The 20,011-nt window shown below is 39.1% G+C and overlaps 1 protein-coding gene across 1 annotated transcript in view; it reads left to right on the top strand.

Annotated features, from left to right (window-relative positions):
* COL19A1 (collagen type XIX alpha 1 chain) overlaps positions 1–20,011 on the top strand; it is a 342,994-nt gene that overhangs the window by 313,740 nt on the left and 9,243 nt on the right. The window contains exons 43-48 of the mRNA XM_032593194.1: positions 1,637–1,681; positions 1,769–1,831; positions 6,084–6,119; positions 6,256–6,300; positions 9,034–9,204; positions 11,191–11,257. Of these exons, the coding sequence (XP_032449085.1) occupies positions 1,637–1,681; positions 1,769–1,831; positions 6,084–6,119; positions 6,256–6,300; positions 9,034–9,204; positions 11,191–11,257 (427 nt within the window). The remainder of the gene's footprint in view (positions 1–1,636; positions 1,682–1,768; positions 1,832–6,083; positions 6,120–6,255; positions 6,301–9,033; positions 9,205–11,190; positions 11,258–20,011) is intronic.

The following is a 20,011-nucleotide window of genomic DNA, read 5'->3' on the forward strand; positions in this document are numbered from 1 at the left end:
AGTTTTCTTATCTCATAATTAAGAGGATTAACTGACAATTACAGAAATAAAGAAGGCATAGAGATTTACTCATTGCATGTATACAACTGTATAATTAAAAATGCAACTTAATTTTTTTTTATAGTGGATCTTACTATGATTCAAGAAATAAAATACTCAAAAGATTCTGGAGATAGTGGTGATGGTTACACAACAGTATGGATGTACTGAATTGTACACTTAAAAGTGATTAAGCTGGTAAATTTTATGTTATGTACATTTTACTACAACAAAACAGATTTAAGGGGATTATTCATGTTGCAGCAGAGATGAAACCTGCCTACTCAGACTCATTATGATCACTCTGCTGAGTACCAAGGAGACCCAATCCTGCTCTTCCTAAGAAGAGATCAGTCTATCCCTTTCTAGTATATTCAAGTTCATCCAGAGATTTCTCCTGGGCTTTTTCTCCCGCTTCTTCCCAGGATGACATGTGGGTGTAGAGGAGGAAGTGTCTGTCAGTGCTGGCAGTGAGGGAAAGCCTCCACACAGCATGCTCTCCCCCAGGTCCTCTGAGCTCCACCTGACCTTTGGGGTTGCTGCTGCCTGCTATCAAGTTCCTAATCCCTTTGTGTCAGATCTCAAGGCCCAAGCACTCTACCCCTTGTGTTCTATGCCAAGACCATGCTGAACATTAGCCTTCTCAGCTGTAGCACATCCCCAATTCCGGCCCATGGGAGCTTCAGGAGTTCCCCAGAGCCTATGGAACCAGGGATGCTCTGTCAGGCCTTGTGTCTGCCTAGCTTCTACCACTCAGCCATATCTGTGCCTGTGACGGGGGCTCCTCCCAGAGTTCTAAACAGCAAGAGGGGAAAAAGGCCCTCCCTCTTTCAGATTCTCTACTGGGGAACCTACTAGTGTTTCTGCAGCCTCAGCCACATACCTACATCCCTTCGTTATTTATTTTTCTATCCATGTTAGGTCTAAGGGATAGGAGGTGGTTCCGTCTCAAAGCCAACATCTTTAAGTTTGGTCTGGGCACTTGGGGGTACTTCTCACTTCTAGTCTCTGCTGGACCATCTTCTTCCCTTTTTCCTCCCAGTGGTCTCCCTACCTAATGTTTCTCAATCGTTAGTCCTCAAAGCCATGTGTGTTGGAACAAATCAGTCTTGTCCTTTCCCTTTCAACCAAACATGGCTTTTCAAGCTGAACATGTGGGTTTTTTTCAGGCTAGCCTACTATGAACTTAAAAATCCTCTTATAAAATGCAAAATCTAGGAAAGATTTCTTTGACTCTCTGTGCCCTCCCAACCACCAAAGTAAAGAAGAGCTGCTAGTCAATTAGGCACAAGATGGATTTTCACTAATGATGATACACTGGTTTAGTATTTTCAAAGATATTATCCTCCCCTCCTACCCCTCTGCCATCCACACATAGGTACATTAGAGAACTGCATTCTAGTCTGTACCTTGGAGCCTCCAGAGTCAAGTATATGTCCCCACAGACTCTGTCCCATTACGAATGCCATTGTAGTATAAAGAGCCACAGCCCTGGCTGCACATTAAATTCACAGGTGGTGGGGGGGGGAGCAGGGGGAGTACATGGCATCGTGCAATAATTTGGCTCCTAATGTTTCTCCTTGATTTGATTTCCTAGGGAAAACCTGGAGCCCCAGGGCCTCCCGGAGTTCCAGGGGAACCGGTGAGTTGCGAGCCACTTACTTAACTTACTTCATGTGGTTTTACAGTTTTTCTGAGCAATTAACATTTGTCTGTGACATGTCTATAGGGTGACAGAGGACCTGTTGGAGATATAGGTTTCCCTGGACCAGAAGGACCCTCAGGAAGGCCAGTAAGTACTTTTTACTATTTAAATTTTGCCATTTTGAGAACTATTCTAAGCACTGCCTCTTCGCCTATCTCCTCAGAAAATCTGACATTTGTTGTGTCTAAGGGAGTGTGACTCTCCCTTTTGGGGGTGTCCTAGCTCTCTCTGAAGTATCTTTATGTATTTAACGATGATGGGAAAAGTGAGATTTTGTTTTGTTTTAAGTGTCAGGAAATTAGATTCATTATTTCTTAAGTCTGGTGTTCTCAGAGTTAAAAAATAAAATGGCCTGTCACGTCCTAAAATATAAAGAAACTGAAGGCTTGCAGATATAACTCCTGGGTGCTAAGCTAAAAATCAATGTAGAAGCTGTTTTCTCAGATACCTTTCTTTATCTGTGGACCTTGTTCTTACACTTTCATAAATCATGCTTCTAAATATAGCATCCTTTAGTGTCCTAAAAGAGCTCTTGGTTACTGATATATATTGATGTAACGTTGTAATGATCATTCTTACTAATTCAGCTCAATTAAACATACTTTCATCCAGTCTCTGCTGTTTGATAAGGATGTACTGGGCCATGAGGGAGGGGGCATAAAGATGAATGACATCCATCCCACTCTCAAGTTTACTCTTTAGAGGTCACTGCTCCTTTTGCTTGTTTATTTGCCATGGTGTGTGTGGGGAGGGAGTGCTATTAGGAGAAGGTGGGTAGAAGGTGAACAAGCAGCACAGAGTTCGTGAGGCTGGTTCAGACCTTCTGGGTCTGAGCGTTCCCTGGCCACTATCTCCACAGAGAAGGCAATATGAAAATACAGGAAGCATATGCAATTTAGAGTCAGGAAGATATGGGTTTGAATTGTGACTCAAAGGGTTTTGTGAATCACTTAAGTAACGTGACATGTGGTAAGCATTTCCAGTGCCTGGCCACAGGAGGCACTCAATAGATAGTTTCAAACCCTGCCTCCCCCTTCACCTCTTATTACCAACTCCCTATCCCAGCCCCTGACCATTCCCTAAATGCTTGCCCAGGGGATTATGCAAACAGCAATTTCTTTATTCAACAACTATTTCTTGAGGACCTACTAAAATGCTAGGTACTCATGGGTTTACATTCTAGTATATTTGTTTATTCAACAACTATTTCTTGAGCATCTACTAAAGGCTAGCAACTCATGGGTTTACATTCTAGTATAGGAACACAGACAACACACAAATAAATACACATGCACACACAATTTCAGGTAGAAAAAGCCCTAAGCAGGGTGAAGCACTGGAGTAGCATTTAAATAGAGCAGTTGAAAAAGGTATGCCATTTAAGCAAAGACCTGCATTAAGTGAGAGATCAAACCTTGGAGTGGTTGTGGGAGACATTGTTTCAAGGAAGAGAAATGGCCATCGAGGAGTGAGGCTGGTGTGTTGAAAGAACAGCAAAAGGCATGAAGTCATGCACTAAGGTAAACAAGAGTGGGAAAGATACCAAGAGAGAAGCAGGTGGTGTCCAGGCCATGAGGAACTTCTAACCCATGAATGGAGTTTGGATTTCATTTGAAGTATCATGGAAGCCCATTGAAGCATTTGTAGTGGGGAAGGAAAATGACTGGAGTACATTTTAAAGTTATCACTCTGACTACTGTGTGAAGAGCAGACTGTAGGGAGCAGGATGGAAGAAAACAAGAGTCAGGAAGCATGCCATAATCCCCATGGGAAATTATGATGGTGAGAACAGGGAGATGATGAGGAGTAAGGTAGTTTAGGAGGTATATTGAGGGGAGAGTCTGCAAACTCACTGATGGACCAGATGTGGAGTGTGAGGGAGAGACAAGTCAAAGCTGTGGTGTGGGGTCTGAGCAGCCATGTCACAGTGGTACTTTTGATGAAATGGAAAAGACTGGAAATGGGTGGGTTTGGGAGGGAAAACCAAGAATTCTCTGTTGTGGACACATTCAATTTAGAGCACTTGTAGACACCCAAGTGGAAATGTCGAGTAAAGGTAGATATATGCATCTTGAATTAATGGAGAGTTTAGACTGGAGAGATTCATCTGGGTATTTAAACCTGAGACTGGATGAAATGGAGTGACTACAGATCAGAAGGGAAGAGAGTACTTCAAGTGTTAGGAAAAGAACCCAGCAAAAAGACTGAGAAGGTATAGCCAGTGAGATAGGAAGAAAACCAGGTGAATGAGGTTTCCTAGATGTCAAGGGAACTAAGTATTTTAAGACAGAGAAATGATAAACATATAGATCAGTAATGTGAGAGCTGGCAGTTCTCCCCTGGATTTAGAAATGTGGAGGTCCTTAGTAGGAGACGTGACAGCATGCTAATATCTCGGTAAGAGTGATCCAGTTGAGAGGGGAAGTTTTGATGATACCATATGGGCGGAAATAACTTTGAGTAGAGGGAGAAGACTGGTATTCCACTCAGAAGTGAAAATTGGTTTTTACAAGGAACAGGGACAGTTCTTCTTTCTTAACAGGAGGAGGGAGGCAGGCAGAAGTTGGTGTATAAGTACATGTAGGTTAGTGGATCTTGTGGAGGGAAGGAAGGTGAGGTGGTTCTCTCCTATTTATTTTCTCAGTGGAAGAAGAGTCACGGTCATCAGTTGAGTGTGAGGGTGGTGATGCTAGAGATTTGAAGACACAGCACAATCTGTGAGGGAGTACTTTGGGAGAGAAGGAAAGGGAGTCACATCAGGAAATACAGGATAGCCTGGTAATACAGAGGGCCTACCTGCACTCTGCCATCATACATTTCGATTGGAGCAAGTGGGCAAGGTTATGTGTTTTCTTCAACCAGTCAGCTGCTCCAATGTGGACATGTGTAGACACAAAGCTGGTTATACCCAAGGATGGAGTTCTTCCAGATAAGTGAGGTGAGGGAGGGAAAAGCAAATATGTACGGGTTATTCAAAAAAATCTCTGAAAGCAGTACTCGCCTAGGGAAAGTTAATAACACCTTTATATACAAAGGAGAACACATATGATAGTCTTTGATGAATTACAAGAGACAAAACAAAAACAAAAAAAGACCATAGGGTTATTTCTTTTCTTACACGGTTACCAAAAGCATGAATTACATTTTTACACTAGATTTATCTTCTTTTATTCAAGTGACACAGTTGTTGTCTTTTTCACATCCTCTCCTTAATCCACTTTATTTTTGTTGCTTATGTTTCTGGATGTAATAAATTCTGTGAACCATACACTTCAGGTAACATGTTCTTGGTTAAAGTACTCTAGATAATTCCCAGAATGCCTCAGAAAGGTTGGAGACTTTGGTTGGGTTATCAGCTGCGACAGACTTTAGTGTAATTTACAACAGTGAAAACATATGGTTGTCTGCAGTTCCGTCCTCACAGAATTTATTCCAGCACAATAAAACTCCCCCAGGCTTTTCAGAGAAGCATGTCCATGCAATTGCCCGCTGGCTAAGAAATCATTTTCCTCACCTTGATCTCTCTCTTCAAACCAAATCTCAAAACACATCTGCTGTTGGACTCTAGGTATTTGATTTGACCCCAAGTGCTTTTCCTTCTTACATCTCCCAGCCAGTAGTTCTCTCAGTCTTATACATCTCTGAGCAGGGGGCTTTATTTTCACCTCCAGAACTGCCTTGTAAAGTTCGAGAAACTTCCAGTTTACTAAGAAAAAGCCAATATTTAACACTCTGAAAAACCATGGTTACAGATTTCTTACTTTTCTTTCATATTCTCCAACTGAAAAATAACAAATCATTCTCTGGCTGACAGTTTATTTCATAGTAGGATCATGCTCTGGCCATGTTATGAAATTTCCCCAGCAGCAACTGAGACCATTTACTGAGAATGACTCTCTGTGCTGGAAAATTGTTAGAGGGTAACAATAAATGCTGCACACGAGCCACTCAACGCCATGGGACACCTTAGTGTTCAGAATGTACCTAATAGAATAAGTAAGGAAAATAACCCTGTGGACTATTTACAGTGAACTAGGCATTTTCTGTTATTTCACCAAGTCCTTAGTTTTAAGGCCATTATTTTATCCTCACTTTATAAGTAAAAAAGATGATGCTTTTAAGGTTAAGTAAATTGCCTGAAGTAAATAGAACTTAGCAGTAACAGAGTCAGAATTTGAACTCATGGCTGTCTATCAACATTGTCTTCTGTTTCACCATACCGCCTCACCAAAATATCAGAAATATGGTGATTAAGTCCTTGAAGCTTTACCCTTTAATTGTGTTTAACTATGTCTATTAATGTAGAATTAGAAATATTGATCATCTTTTGTCTTTATAGGGAATAAATGGAAAAGATGGATTACCAGGTGCTCAGGTATGGGAAATGCCACTTAAAAGAAGTGTTCTAATGTAAAACTTCATCCACAGTACCTGCCAGAATACTTGACTGAGCAGGCTGGGGAAAAATCTTGACAAGCAGTGATTTTTTAGTGTTGACATTTGTTTTTCAGGGTATCATGGGTAAACCTGGAGATAGAGGCCCCAAAGGAGAACGTGTATGTATATTACTATTCTCATCATTATTTAAGCCTGTCTGCTGCAACTGTCTCATCATTTGAGTTACACAATATGTGTTCAGATTCCTACAAGTGCCCCAATATGAAAAGGCTAGGGTGTATGTGATCCAAGATCTCTTCGAGCCCTAATATAGGCCAATTAAAGGACGCAGAAGCAGGCCACATGGCAGGTACACTCACAAGGATGACCTTTATTCAGAACTAAGTCTAATCTGCTATTCCAGTTTGGAAAGCTTTTATCTTCCTGTGTCAGACACATATTCCTGCTATAACCATCACTCATTTTCTTTTTAACTAGACTAAGATTTCTCAGCCTTAGCACTGTTGATGTTTGGAGGCAAATAACTCTTTCCTGTAAGTGTCCATCCTGGGCATTGTAGGATGGTAAGCGGTCTCCCTGGCTTCTATCCACTAGACATAGTACTGCCACCTTCCCACCAATTGCTACAACCAAAATGTCTCCAGACATCACCAAATGCCTTCTGGGGACCAGAGTTGCCCTAGTTGAGAATGCCTGACCTCGTCGAACACTAAGTCAAATAAGGGGGGTGGTGTGAGGAGGTAGAGAGATGGGAAGCGGAACTAGTAGAGTTGGAGTCATCCCATTGCCAAGATTACTCAAGAATTTATTCACTGGAATTCCAGTGTGTGTACATGTGTGTTTGTGTACAGGTGTCTAAATTACCCATTTTTACTTATTATTACACACAATCCATGATAACTGAAGGACATATGAAAACAGAGATAATATAAAGGAAAAAAGTCAATCATATCCCACCACATAGAGATAAGCATTCTTGATCTTGGACAAGCACTATTTTGAACATATTTTTATCTCTTATATGTAATATACACGTATACCTAATGTATCAATACAAGTAATATATGTTTTCCCAAAAGTGTGTTCATACTGTTTTGTAAATGACTTTTTTTACCTAACACCTGATAGATAATATATAACGGCCATCTTTCCATCCCAGTAAATATACATGTAACTTTTAGTGAATGTGTGTTATTCCACTGTTTGTACATACGTTATTTCACTTTCCCAGTCTCCTTTTCCTGAATATATAGGTTCTTGCCACTTTCCATAATAATAAACATCACTGCAATGAACATCTTTGTGCCTAAATTATAAAACAGTTTTAATATGTTGAAGACTGACTGTTTTGCACATGATCAGAGTATTAATCAAAGTGTGCTAATGTTTCTCTTATTTATTTTTTAATTTTACTCATCTCAGGTATTTCCCCAAAATGTGAGTGAGTTGATATACTTGTATGCAGATAAGTTTTTGTAACTAAGACAGTAGCATTGAAATTAGATCTGTCCACTTTTTCTTCTTTCTACATCTCTTCATTCCATGATCAGATAGTTTACTGTAATTGTTCATTTGTTTACATTATTTTTTAAATCAACAGAAATGGAGTGTGGCCTTTGCACAGTAGTCACAAATAAAAGAATAACACAGTGAAATACAGGGCAGCCTCAATGTACCACTCCATCATATTTGGTGTGATCATCACCTCCTGGCATTGTGGAACTGAATATTGGAAATATCTGTAACTGAAACACGTGCTATGATACATATATACACCTCTCTCCCTCTTCTCCCCCCTTATCCTCTCATGCACAAACCCATACAGTAGCAGACACCTTACTGGATAAAAGTCAGCATTAAATAAACTTCTTATCACAGTCGGGCACACCTAGTATTATCTTATACCTAATTTACTATGGCACTTTACTCAGTGAATTCTCTTATAGTTCAATTATGTTATTAAGTATATGATCTTAATCACCACCCCGAGCACCTGCTTTGAACCCTTTCAAAGGCTCTCCTTTTTCATCTTACGAGTTTTAGGACACAGCATGCATGCATGTGTGCATGCACATGCACACAGACACACATTGTAAAACACAAATAAAGAAACTAACCCACAGAATCTAATAAAGATTCTAATATTAAAGGTAAAGAAGAAACACAGGAGAAAGCAAAAAAGAAGAAGAAGAAGAAGGAGGAGGAGGAGGAGGAGGAGGAGGAGGAGGAGGAGGAGGAGGAGGAGGAGGAGGAGGAGGAGAAAAGCACATGGGAGAGATTCTGAGTGTCCTGAAGTTTTACTTGTTGTAAAATCCCGATGATGAAATCCTCTTGGCCATCTTTTTTTATTATTGCCAAGGAGACCCAGGCCTGAAGTGACAGCTGCTGTTGACTTTCTTTTTTTTTTTTTTTAATTTCTTTTAATCTTTATTTATTTTTGAGAGAGAGACAGAGTGCAAGTGGGTCAGGAACAAAGAGAGAGGGAGACAAAGAATCTGAAGCAGGCTCCAGGCTCTGAGCTGTCAGCACAGCTGACATGGGGCTCAAACTCGTGAACCATGAATTCGTGACCTGAGCTGAAGTCGGATGCTCAAGCGACTGAACCACCCAGGCAACCCACCGCTGTTGACTTTCAAAAGTGTCATCATTCTAGACTGGCAACCAAGTGCAACTAACATTGTCACTAACTTTTTATTGAGTGCTTTCAATGTACAAGCATTGTTCTAAGTACTTGACTTGACTCCATCACCCTGCACTTTATGGGAGAAGAAACTAGGGCACAGAGGGCTTAATTCACTTGTCCAAGGTCCCCCAGCTAGTAAGTGCCAGGATGAATCCAGGATCCTTGCTCTTAACCACAGCTAATGTGTTATTAACTTTTTCCTCAACAGGGTGATCAGGGAATTCCAGGAGACAGAGGCCCACAAGGTGAACAGGGAAAACCAGGCCTTCCAGGCATGAAGGGAGCCATAGGTCCTGTGGGGCCACCAGGAAACAAGGGCTCCACAGGATCCCCCGGGCACCAAGGCCCTCCCGGCAATCCAGGCATCCCAGGTACTCCGGTGAGTAGTGCCAAGAGCTCCAGGAGCTCCTGGCTAGTATTGACCACGTATCCCTTTTACAATGAAAACATGCATAATCCGTTTGTTTGTTTGTTTGTTTGTTTGTTTGTTTATTTAGCTATTTAAAAAAAAAATTTTTTTTAATTCAAGTTAGTTAGCATATAGTGTAGAATTGGTTTCAGGAGTAGAACCCAGTGATTCAACTCTTACATATAACACCCAGTGCTCGTCCCAGCAAGTGCCCTCCTTAATGCCCATCACCCATATAGCCCATCCACCCATTCTCCTCCCCTCCAGCAACCCTCAGTTTGTTCTCTGTATTTAAGGGTCTCTTATGGTTTGCCTCCCTCTCTGTTTTTATCTTATTTTCCTTGTAAAAGAAATAAAATTAATCTAAAGTTGTCTCCACAAGGGTAGCAATAGCTGTCATTTATTTCAGATTATGTACCAGATCCTCCACTAAGTACTTACTATACATTAACTTAGTAGATCCTCACAGCTAGGAAGATTGGTGCCCTGTCTGTCCCACTTTTACAAATGCAAAAACTGAGTTGACTTGTTCAGGGTCACAGTTATTTCATGGGTGAGACCCAGGTCTGACTGACTCCAAAGCCATGCTCTTAAATACTATGACAATGTCTCCTTATACTACACAGATAACATAGGTCTGTTTTACATTAAAACTCTATTTGTTGCCTATGAGAACAACAAACCTACCCTGAATGATACTTTAAAGTGGAAGACAGGCCAAGAAGGAGTGTTTGGTTAAGAAAGCCCATGTTATTATTAATATCCTCAGGAGGTGTGGTGGATGGCCATTCACAGAGGAACTTAATCAGAAGACATCCTTGTCAGGGAGAAAGGAGAGTCCTGAAGTGAGGGCAGGGAGTTAAGGACATGCTGTCCTCAAATGATTAGCCAATACCAGGTGGAGGGCCAAATTAGGCATTCCCACAATATTCAAACTCTTTATTTTTATCCATTCTCCCTAAGCTCTACTTGAATAAAGCCTGTATAATGAGCTCTCTGTGCTGTGTCAGTAATTGGTAGTAGATGCATTAATTCAGGTTCATATGTCCCATATACAATGAAAATAAAATATTGAAATAGAGCATTTTTGGACCTATTCTGTCCTACAGAAATCATCACTTTATGAGCCCATCACATTGTCTTTAATGTCACACATATACCTCTGGATAATAACCACTAAAAAAAAAAAAGAGTAATAAAATACTTTGAAATCCTAACCATCATGAAAAATAATAGCTCTCTTTTAAAAATATCAGGATACCACCGTAAAATATTACTATTATAAATGTTAGATTCTTTGCCAAATTCATGGAGCTTCATTTGTTGAGGGGATAAAACTCAACTGACATCATTTACCTACTTCCCTTTCTCATGTCCCATATTTTCTATTAAAAAAAGAAAATTGCTTAACACAAATACGCCAACAAAGTGTGAATGACAGAAGAAACTGTACCATAAAATGAGTAAAACTTAGTTTTATTCCATGAATAAAACACTTTAAAAAATAATCCAGCATACTTGGGAGTTCTCTTCCTGTGGAGACACATAGTATCAGTTAGATAGTGACTTTACCAGTTTCCAGGGATTGGTTAGAAGTTAAATTGTGCCTGGGAAATTAATGTCATGATAACATTGTTCAAATTCTGTAACTTCAGAAGATGAAGTAATAGGAAATGTCTTTCCTTATCATATGAAACCATGCTTCTCCATTTAATAAGAAATATGTTCAAATCACTGGTTATGATTCCAGGCCACAGCTTTTAAAGCAATTAAGCACTTCAATTCTTTCGAGCATTTGATCAAAACAAAGATATTTATTGCCTATAGTCAGTTGCCAAAAGCATTTTGCCTGATGAACACATCTCCATAGAAGTTTCAAGTATGCACACCAACCCGGTATTTCTATTCTTTACTCACTTGTGCTATGCTCTAACAGACCTTTCCCCCCTTTTTTAGGCCGATGCGGTTTCATTTGAAGAAATAAAGAAATACATTAATCAAGAGGTTCTAAGGATTTTTGAAGGTTAGATTTGCTTAATAAACATTACTGAATTTTTTACCAATTACTACTTCCCATCCACTGTGGGGGATCCCTTCAGCACACTCTCAAAGATGGCCGTGCAACACCAATGTGAAGAGGCAACCTATTAAATGATGGATCACCTCTGTCTGATAGAAAATTCTGCCTTACGCTAAGTTAAATTTGCCTCTCTGTAACTTCCTCTCATCATTCCTGGTCTTTTAAACAGCACAGGTAAAGTATCTTCCTCTATTCACATGACAGCCCCTACAGTATTTTTCCATATCCATGGTACCTCTCCTTACTTTTCTATGGTGTAAGTGTAGTTAGCTCCTCCACCATCATCACCCTGGAGAAACACTTAATTTTTAAATGACCGTCATTCACCCAGGAGTATTTTGACCAAGGCAGAGTACAGTGTGTTTTGATCTAGACCCCGGATCGGCAAACTATGGCCCACCAGCCAAATTAACCTGCCACCTGTTTTTGTGTGGCCCACAAGCTGACAATGGTGTTTACTTTTTGGGTGGGGAGGTGGGTAGGGAGTACATTTTTAAACGTTTTTTTTTTTTAAATCCAAAGAGTATTTCATGACATGTGATAATGATCTGAAATTCAAATTTGTTTCTATAAATAAAGTTTTATTGGAACACAGTCAGGCTCGTTCTTTCATGAATTTTTTCTGGCTGTTTTCATGCTACAAAAGCAGAATTGACTAGGTGTGATAGGGATTGGATAGCTTGAAATGCCTTAGATATTTGACCCTTTGCAGAGAAAGTTTTCTAACCCTTGATATAGACACTTCAATAATGCTGCCTAAGATAGCATTCCTTTTAAAAAAAAAAAGCCTTAATCAATTTTGAATTTTCAATTAATTAATAACTCTGGATCTTCTTTATACAAACTTTTAAAGTTTAGGTGTTTCTCATTGTATACTGTGTCCATTTTTAAAATCTAAGTTTGTGATTTTGTGTTTCTTCCTATTACATTTCAAATGGTTTGTGATTACACATTGTCACAAACGGAAGATATCTTTTGGGATGTTGTCTTACTGTAGCGCAGGTTGGCTGAGCCTCATACCTTTGTGTTATCTCCAGATTTTATAAGCATGTCGTCATTCATCTGTAGATAGAAATGTGGAAAGAGTCAAGAGTCAAGGGTCAGGGCTTTCTTAATGCCATTGCATTCCTCCTGTTCACTTGTAAATTCTATTTTATTGTTTTACTGAGCTCTGAATCCATGTTTTTCTAAAATCCACTCTACATTTTCTTTATCTGTTCACAAGATTTCACATGACTTTGTCAAATGACTTGCTAAACTCATGATCACTCTCCTCAACTGTGAGCTTAATAAAATGAGGAATTCTTGTTTTTAAAAAATGAATCCACATTGGCTCTCATGGTCCCTGCTCCTTTTGCAAAGCATCCTTTCTTTGCTAAGCTAAATATATATTACTGAATTTTGCAAAGAATAAGATCACCAAATGCCTCGAGTTCACTATAAGTCTTTCTACTGCAACCATGGAATTAGCTATTCTACAAGAAGCTTTGATTATTTCCAGCAGTAATTAGTATTAGAGACCAAAATCTTGGTACTTTAGTGAACATTATCTTATTTCTGATGAGCACTAGAGATAGAGCAGAGTAACACAGGGACTTTAGCTGCTTCAATGACAAAATAGGGAAAAAATGGATTTTTAAAGGTAATTCATGCTGTTGATTTCAATTTACATTGATCTCTACTAAGCATCTTTACCATGCTCTGACGTGATAGGTCACTAATACTATTGTATGCTGGGGGTTTTTTATTATTTTGAGCTACCAGTTTTCTCTTTATAATTTTAATGTTGCCCTTAAATTTAGAAATCCTTTTTTATTGCTTTTCTTTTTTTGATCCTTGAACCTAGCATCATGAAAAAGTCTCCAAAATTTGCAGTACAAACATTCCCTCTCAACAAGCATTCCTCAAGCATCAACTGTCTGAAAAAGAAAAAGGCATCTTAAGGTTTCCAGGGAAACATTGAAAAATATAGAGGCATAGACAGGATCAGCTAATTTGTAGGACTCAATGCAGAATAAAAATGTAGGTGCCCTTATTCAAAAATGGTTATGAATTATAAGAGAGCCACAGCTGGACACTATTCCAAGTGTAGGTGAGCAAGGGGACCCTGTGTGACTGCACAGATGGCATGTCCTTGTACCCAGCCCTGGACACAGGACCTCTAGGATCTCAGATAGCATCCACACATTTAGTAGACATGATCACAGAAAGAAAATGCAAACAAATACGTATTTGAATTGTGATCTAAAATTCTCCTTTAACTCTTAATTTCCATGGGCTCTAATGTCAATTATGTTTTACCTCAGGCAACTTTAATATGGAACTTCAGTTTCCTCAAAGACTTTAGATTTAGTTTAAGATGTGGAAGGTGTTCATTTGGCATGCCCAGTGGACACTGGATAAAGGCATGGCCCCTGGTAGCCTGCCCCGTGCACTCAGCAGACCAGACATGCTCCTTCCACCCACAGAAAGTTTCATGCTGCCCACTTTCAGGCCATTGTGGGGTTACTCCTGTGAAGGACTGGCCTTCTGAGGAGAGAGATCAGGAGAATTGGGACACTCTCTCTCTACCATGGGGCAGGTTGATGTGGCTTGCACTTTCTTCTAAGTCTGTGATCTCCCCCTTTGCTGTCCTGCCCCAACTTCCTGTCAGCATCACTCCCTGCCTTCCAGTAAGCTAAGTAAGAGTGCTGAGTGTCCTCCAAGTCTCCTCTAACTTCTGCCCCATCTCTCCTACCACCTCCCTCAGTCTCTCTCAGCCTGGCTAGGTCCCTCTGAAGTCATACATCTTGGCCTCTAAACCATATTCTTAGGTGGCCCACAAGGAGACTTTTTCCCAAGACTCGTAGACTTTGAGACTCCAAATATCGCTCTTCTCCCTTTATCTCTGTTGGTACCAGTCCAGCACGACTTTCTTCCAAACAAAGTTGTGTCTAAAACCCAGGATTTGGTTATTTAGCACTTTAGTTCATTTGTCCCAAGATTATTCCAGTTCAGTCCATTTAACTTTCCACTTGGAAGTCACTTTTCCATGGCTTCTGAATACCATTTACAAAAAGAAGAAAAAAATACAACTCCATTTTCACAAATCATAGAGCTCCAGGGTCACATTTCTCTCCCTTTCAGAAAGCTTTCTCTATAAAAGCAAAGACTAATCTTCACATGTTACAACAGTTACTGTTAAGCAGCATGCATCTACCTCCCTCTTAGTCCTTTCACAAGACAGTGGGCTCAGTGGCAGCTAGCGTTTGTCTCTTCCCCATTCACCCCTGCACATCTACAGCCTCAGGGGCAATTCCCTCTCTGCCCAGAAAGTCATAGACTGTCTCTGGGGGCTCAAGGGAGTCCTCCAGAGATCCTGCTCTCCCACTTTATAATCCTGTCAGTAGAGGACCACACTGGAGCCTCTAGTGAAGCCTAGACCAAAACCCAAAACTTGGGCTCTCCTCATGGAGCTTTCTATCTCCCTTCAGAGATTCCCAGGTGGCCCCCTCCCACAGACCTCACACTTTGGGCTATTCCCCAGGCCACCAAGCCCTCCTGCAGCCTCCTGATGCCCCAACTTAAACCTACCCATGGTGTTTTCCTACCAACCCCAAGCCCAGGTTTCTGGTGGATCATAACACACAAATATATGCCCAATCTAAAATCAGATTCAATTCCCTATGGCAAATCCTTTTGCAAATAAGATGACAGCACAGAGTGGAGGAAGATGCTGTGTGTCTCAACTTAGCTTTTTTTTTTTTTGGCTTTATGAGGGCTTTGCAGCTACCCACACAAATTAGGATCTTGTCAGATATGAGAAACTTTATTCCTACTATGACACCACCCTGTTATACTTGGGCATTTACATCAACACACAGGAAGAATTTGCCTACCTGTGCAGGAATGTGCACACACATCTGGCTCTCTTGGTTTGTATTCCTATGTCCAAATCCAATATCCAGGAAAGCCCCTTTACCTATGTTTTCTCCATTTTCCAAATATTTATTTCCTATATATGTGTGTGCATAGGTATGAAAATGTATTAATCCTGTTCTGTTTCAAGTGTAACATCTTCTCGTGCATCTCAACAAGTAAGATCCTAATTTATATATGTGTATGTATATACATCCTATAGATATACACAACATCTGATAGATACACATCTTGAAAATATAAATATATCTTTTTAAATATTTTCCACAGCATAGTCTCTATATCTTTCAATTTGCTTCTTTCCACTTCCTTGTTTGGGTCTGTTGTTCAGCTTATAAGATTTCCTTAGTGCCAGTAATCCTTGGTTGTCTGCTTATACAAAAGAGTACATTCTGAAACCCTAATTGAAAGTTATAAGTGAACGGTGGGGCTTGCCAACCATGAGCCTCACTGTAGGATAGCCTAACTGAGCTTTTTAATTGAGAGACCTTCTATTTCATTGTCTTTAAGTCTTTCCTCTTAGCCCAGCTGGATTCCCCAGAGGAAATATTTCCATTTCCTGCCTGGCTGTCAGCATTTAGAGAGCAAAGTAGAAGAATAAGGGTAGGACCTAAGCACTGAGCATATAAATGCTCATTTATTCTTCTTGTTTTCAGTTACCTTCAGCTTTTTCCTAAGTTTGAGAAGGAACAACTACCTAGCTGTATAGAGAAAGGAATTTCTAAGACTACTTCTTAAACAGGCTTTCAGCTAATTCTTATTTTAGTTCTCCCTCCTTTACCACACCTTCAGATGTAACTTGTGTTGCCAATTCTTGAGCCTCTTAAGGATTTTGTGATTTAAAACAGGTTGTTTCTCAGTTTCTAGCATAAAGATTTGGTTTTCTTGAGTCCGCTAAGGCATCTGTCACTCAGCTATCTAGTTCTCGGCCTCCAAAATTTTGTTGTGCTGTCTTCTTTCATATTCTCCCCATTCTTGTGCTTTTAAATCTTTAAAAAAATGCCTTCCTATTGCTTTACAGGGATTCAGGTGCATGTGTTTGTGTTTCATCCACCGTCTTTACCCACAATAACATTTCAATGCAACATGCTTCCAAAAGTAGCAAAGGATTAGGCCAGAAATAAATGTAGCAGTAACAACCTTTGGGTTATGATGAACCACAAAATGAATATGAATCCACCAAATGATACTGTGGAACTAACAGTTAAAATGAAACTAGAAAGTAATTATTTAAGATATGAAAGGAAATTACTCTCCTGACATTTTTTGCCCCTTAAGAGAAAACTGTATCTAATTTTGGTTTCCACATTTAAGAGAAGTATGGAAAAGCCCTGAAATACTAAAGCCAAAAAGTGATTTACAAAACAGATTACCAAGTCTATGAGTAAAAGTTATTTAACCTGAAGGCTAAGAGGTAACAATATGATCAAGTAGATGACTGATTTCCCAAGGGAAATACTCATTAACTACTTTCTGTTTTTATAATAGAATTACAGAAGAAAGTAAGTTGAAGCTGTACAAGAAAATGGGCAATTAAACATTTGAGTGGGCATCAGAAAAAAACGATGAATTTCTGTTTCAAAATATTTACAGATTCTGTCTGTGAAATAGAAGGTAGACATGGGCCAGATGACGTCTGAATGACCCTTCACTCTCCCCATAATATAGTTTACCAACACATTAATATTAATGTCTGCATTATGTTGATGAGCCCATTCTTTGAAGAAGGCAAGTCATCGGTCTTTGTTAGAGTGACTGCTCTAGGTTTGCATTGGCAGATAGAATATGTGTTTGGTTTACGTAAGCTCCTATCTGAATTCTTCAATTTCCTGCCTCGTTAGAAAGCATACCCAAAAACAGTTTAATTGACCAAAGATCACTGAAAACAGAAGAAAGGCAATTAAGAATACAGGTCTTAACAATTTATTTAGAGGCTCAAAAACATATTATTTTAAATTATAGGGCATTAGGATAAGGTTCAGAAGAAGTAATTATCATTTTGCTAAATGACTATTTCTTAGTGTATCTTAAAGCTAGATAATTCACAGCTAGAAGTAACTATTTAAAAGAATTCTGTTTTACTAAAAATATTAAAAACCACCTAAAGCAAATTACTTGTAAATTCAATTCAGACATTAAAGAGGAAAAAAACTAGTACTGTGAATATTTGTGTTTAGACATTGAAGGTATTCAAGGAGATATGTCTCAAATTAAGAAAAATTGTACTGATGGGGCACCTGGGTAGCTCAGTTGGGTAAGTGTCCAACTTTGGCTCAGGTCGTGATCTCATAGTTTTTAATCTAGTTATGTTTTTAGTCTAGTTATGCTTATATTCTATATGTTAAATGTGAGATATATGAAACATAAACAAACCAAGCAAATTTAAATAAAGAATCCAATGATAGATTGTATTTATAATGGGCTTTGGATTAATTTGCATTAATGATTTCACTAAAATTAATTTCTAAGGTAGTAAAATATTGACTATGGTTTTGAGGAAAAACTGAACTGGACAATGGCCTATGTGGGATTTATAACTAAGAAGTCAATAATAGTAAGTGCAATCTTGGAATGATCATTCAAAAACGCAATTCTGAGAAGGAATGTCTTATATTACAGAACAAGTTTTAGTCATAAAATAAAGTTTATCAGCAAATAATCTTTTTTTTTTTATTTTTTAAAAAAAAATTTTTTTCAACGTTTATTTATTTTTGGGACAGAGAGAGACAGAGCATGAATGGGGGAGGGGCAGAGAGAGAGGGAGACACAGAATCGGAAGCAGGCTCCAGGCTCTGAGCCATCAGCCCAGAGCCTGACTCGGGGCTCGAACTCACGGACCGCGAGATCGTGACCTGGCTGAAGTCGGACGCTTAACCGACTACGCCACCCAGGCGCCCCAATCAGCAAATAATCTTTATAGCATATGGGGCTTATAAAACATGAATAGTAGTTGGTATAGGATGAGACTCTCTTTCAGGCTTTCTTTGGGATTCCTGAACAAGAGCACTTAATGCAGAAAGTATAAAATACCCAATACAGGGCTCTGCTTACAGAGGATGTTTAATTAATGTAATTAATGATTTGTCTTGTTTAGGAATTTATTTTAGAGTGAAAATTCTTATTTATATTTTTGCATTTCCATTTTCTTTCAACTTCCTCAGTTTCTAGATCCTTTCAATTTCATGAGTTATTGGTACACTAATGTTCTGTAACAACTCATTTTTATGCAAAGCATTATTGACTTATTAATAAGTGTCTAAGTATAGTATTAATAATTGCATGACACCTGTGCCACCCATAATGATACTTCCATTATAGGAAGTACTCACCTACTTCCTAAGGTGACTGAACTCACCTTATAGAAGCCCCTTTAATCAGTCCTCACTTCCCTCTCTGGATTCTTCCTTTAGGACCTAGATCAGCAGTGTTCACTCACCAAACAGTTCCAGGAAGTTTGGTGAATGAACAAAAGGGCAAATGACAATATGTCCCTTGGGAAGGCAGCATTGCTTTTTGGGGAAGTATTCAATTCATAAAGGTCACAGCACTCAACACCTACAAAAGATTGTTATTTTTATTGACGTTTCTAAATGTTCTGGATAATTTGTCAACCTCTCATAACTTGTGTGTCTTAGTTTCAGTGTTTTCTTCAGGTTCACAGAAATGTATAGAAACTTTTTATTGTTTTTACTCTGTCTACAAATGGAATTTAGTGAGACCATGCTCATCTGTACCTTTTTTTCCCTTGGCCCAATTAGCATACTCCCTACTAAAATCATGACTGAATAATGGGACTAACTGGAAATCAAACCAGAAAAAAAAAGGATAATATTGAGGGTATATAATAGACATTTTTTTTAAAAGAGGCAAATTTTAGTTGTTGACAAAGTACAATATTTTCCCAGTATAGAAATTAAACAGTGAAATCATAGTGAACATGGAGCCAATGACCATTTTTTTCTGTACAAAACTATTAATAATGCAGTTTTATTCAAGGATATAAAGTGTCACATATCCTATGAATTATCTCTTACTGCATAAGAAAATACCTCAAAACTTCAGTAGCTTAAGACAACTAACATTTATAATCTCACATTTTCTGTGGGTCAGGGACTTGAAGGTTGTTTAATTTTGTGGTTCTGGCTCAGAGTCTATAATGAAGCTCCAGTTAGGATGTCAGCCAGGGCTGCAGTCATCTGAAGGCTTGACTGGGGCCGGAAGATCCACTTCCAAGTTCACTCATGTGGATGTTGGCAGGTGGCCTCAGTTCTTCCCAAGTGGGACTCTCTATGGGACTTTTTAAATGCCCTCACGACAGAGCACCTGGCTTTCCCCAGAGTGAGCAGTCTCACTCTAAGCAATCCAAGAGAGAGAGCAGCCAGGAAACCATGGTGCCTTTTATGACTTAATTTCCCTACTTGCATACTGTCAATTCTGCTTTCCTCTACTCATTTGAAATGGAAAGTAACTCCAGCGCAGACTCAAGAATAGGCAGAGCCTAATTCCATTTGGAAAAGAATGTCAGGAATTCATAAACATATTTTAAATGACCACATACATTTACAACATTGCTGGAAAGTGAGTTAAATTTATTATTAAAACCATCTTTTAATATAAACCTAAAATTCTAGCCACAAGTCATTACCAAAGGTTAATTAGATTCCAAGCTAGTGTTTTGTCCAGTAGACTTGCTTCATCTCTGAAGCACTGAAAATTCTCAGACCGTCTGATTGGCACAGGTAGTCTTCATTTATATTCAGACAACTTTGTACAATCCAG

Source organism: Lynx canadensis, chromosome B2 (assembly GCF_007474595.2).
Source record: "Lynx canadensis isolate LIC74 chromosome B2, mLynCan4.pri.v2, whole genome shotgun sequence".
NCBI lineage: Eukaryota > Metazoa > Chordata > Mammalia > Carnivora > Felidae > Lynx > Lynx canadensis.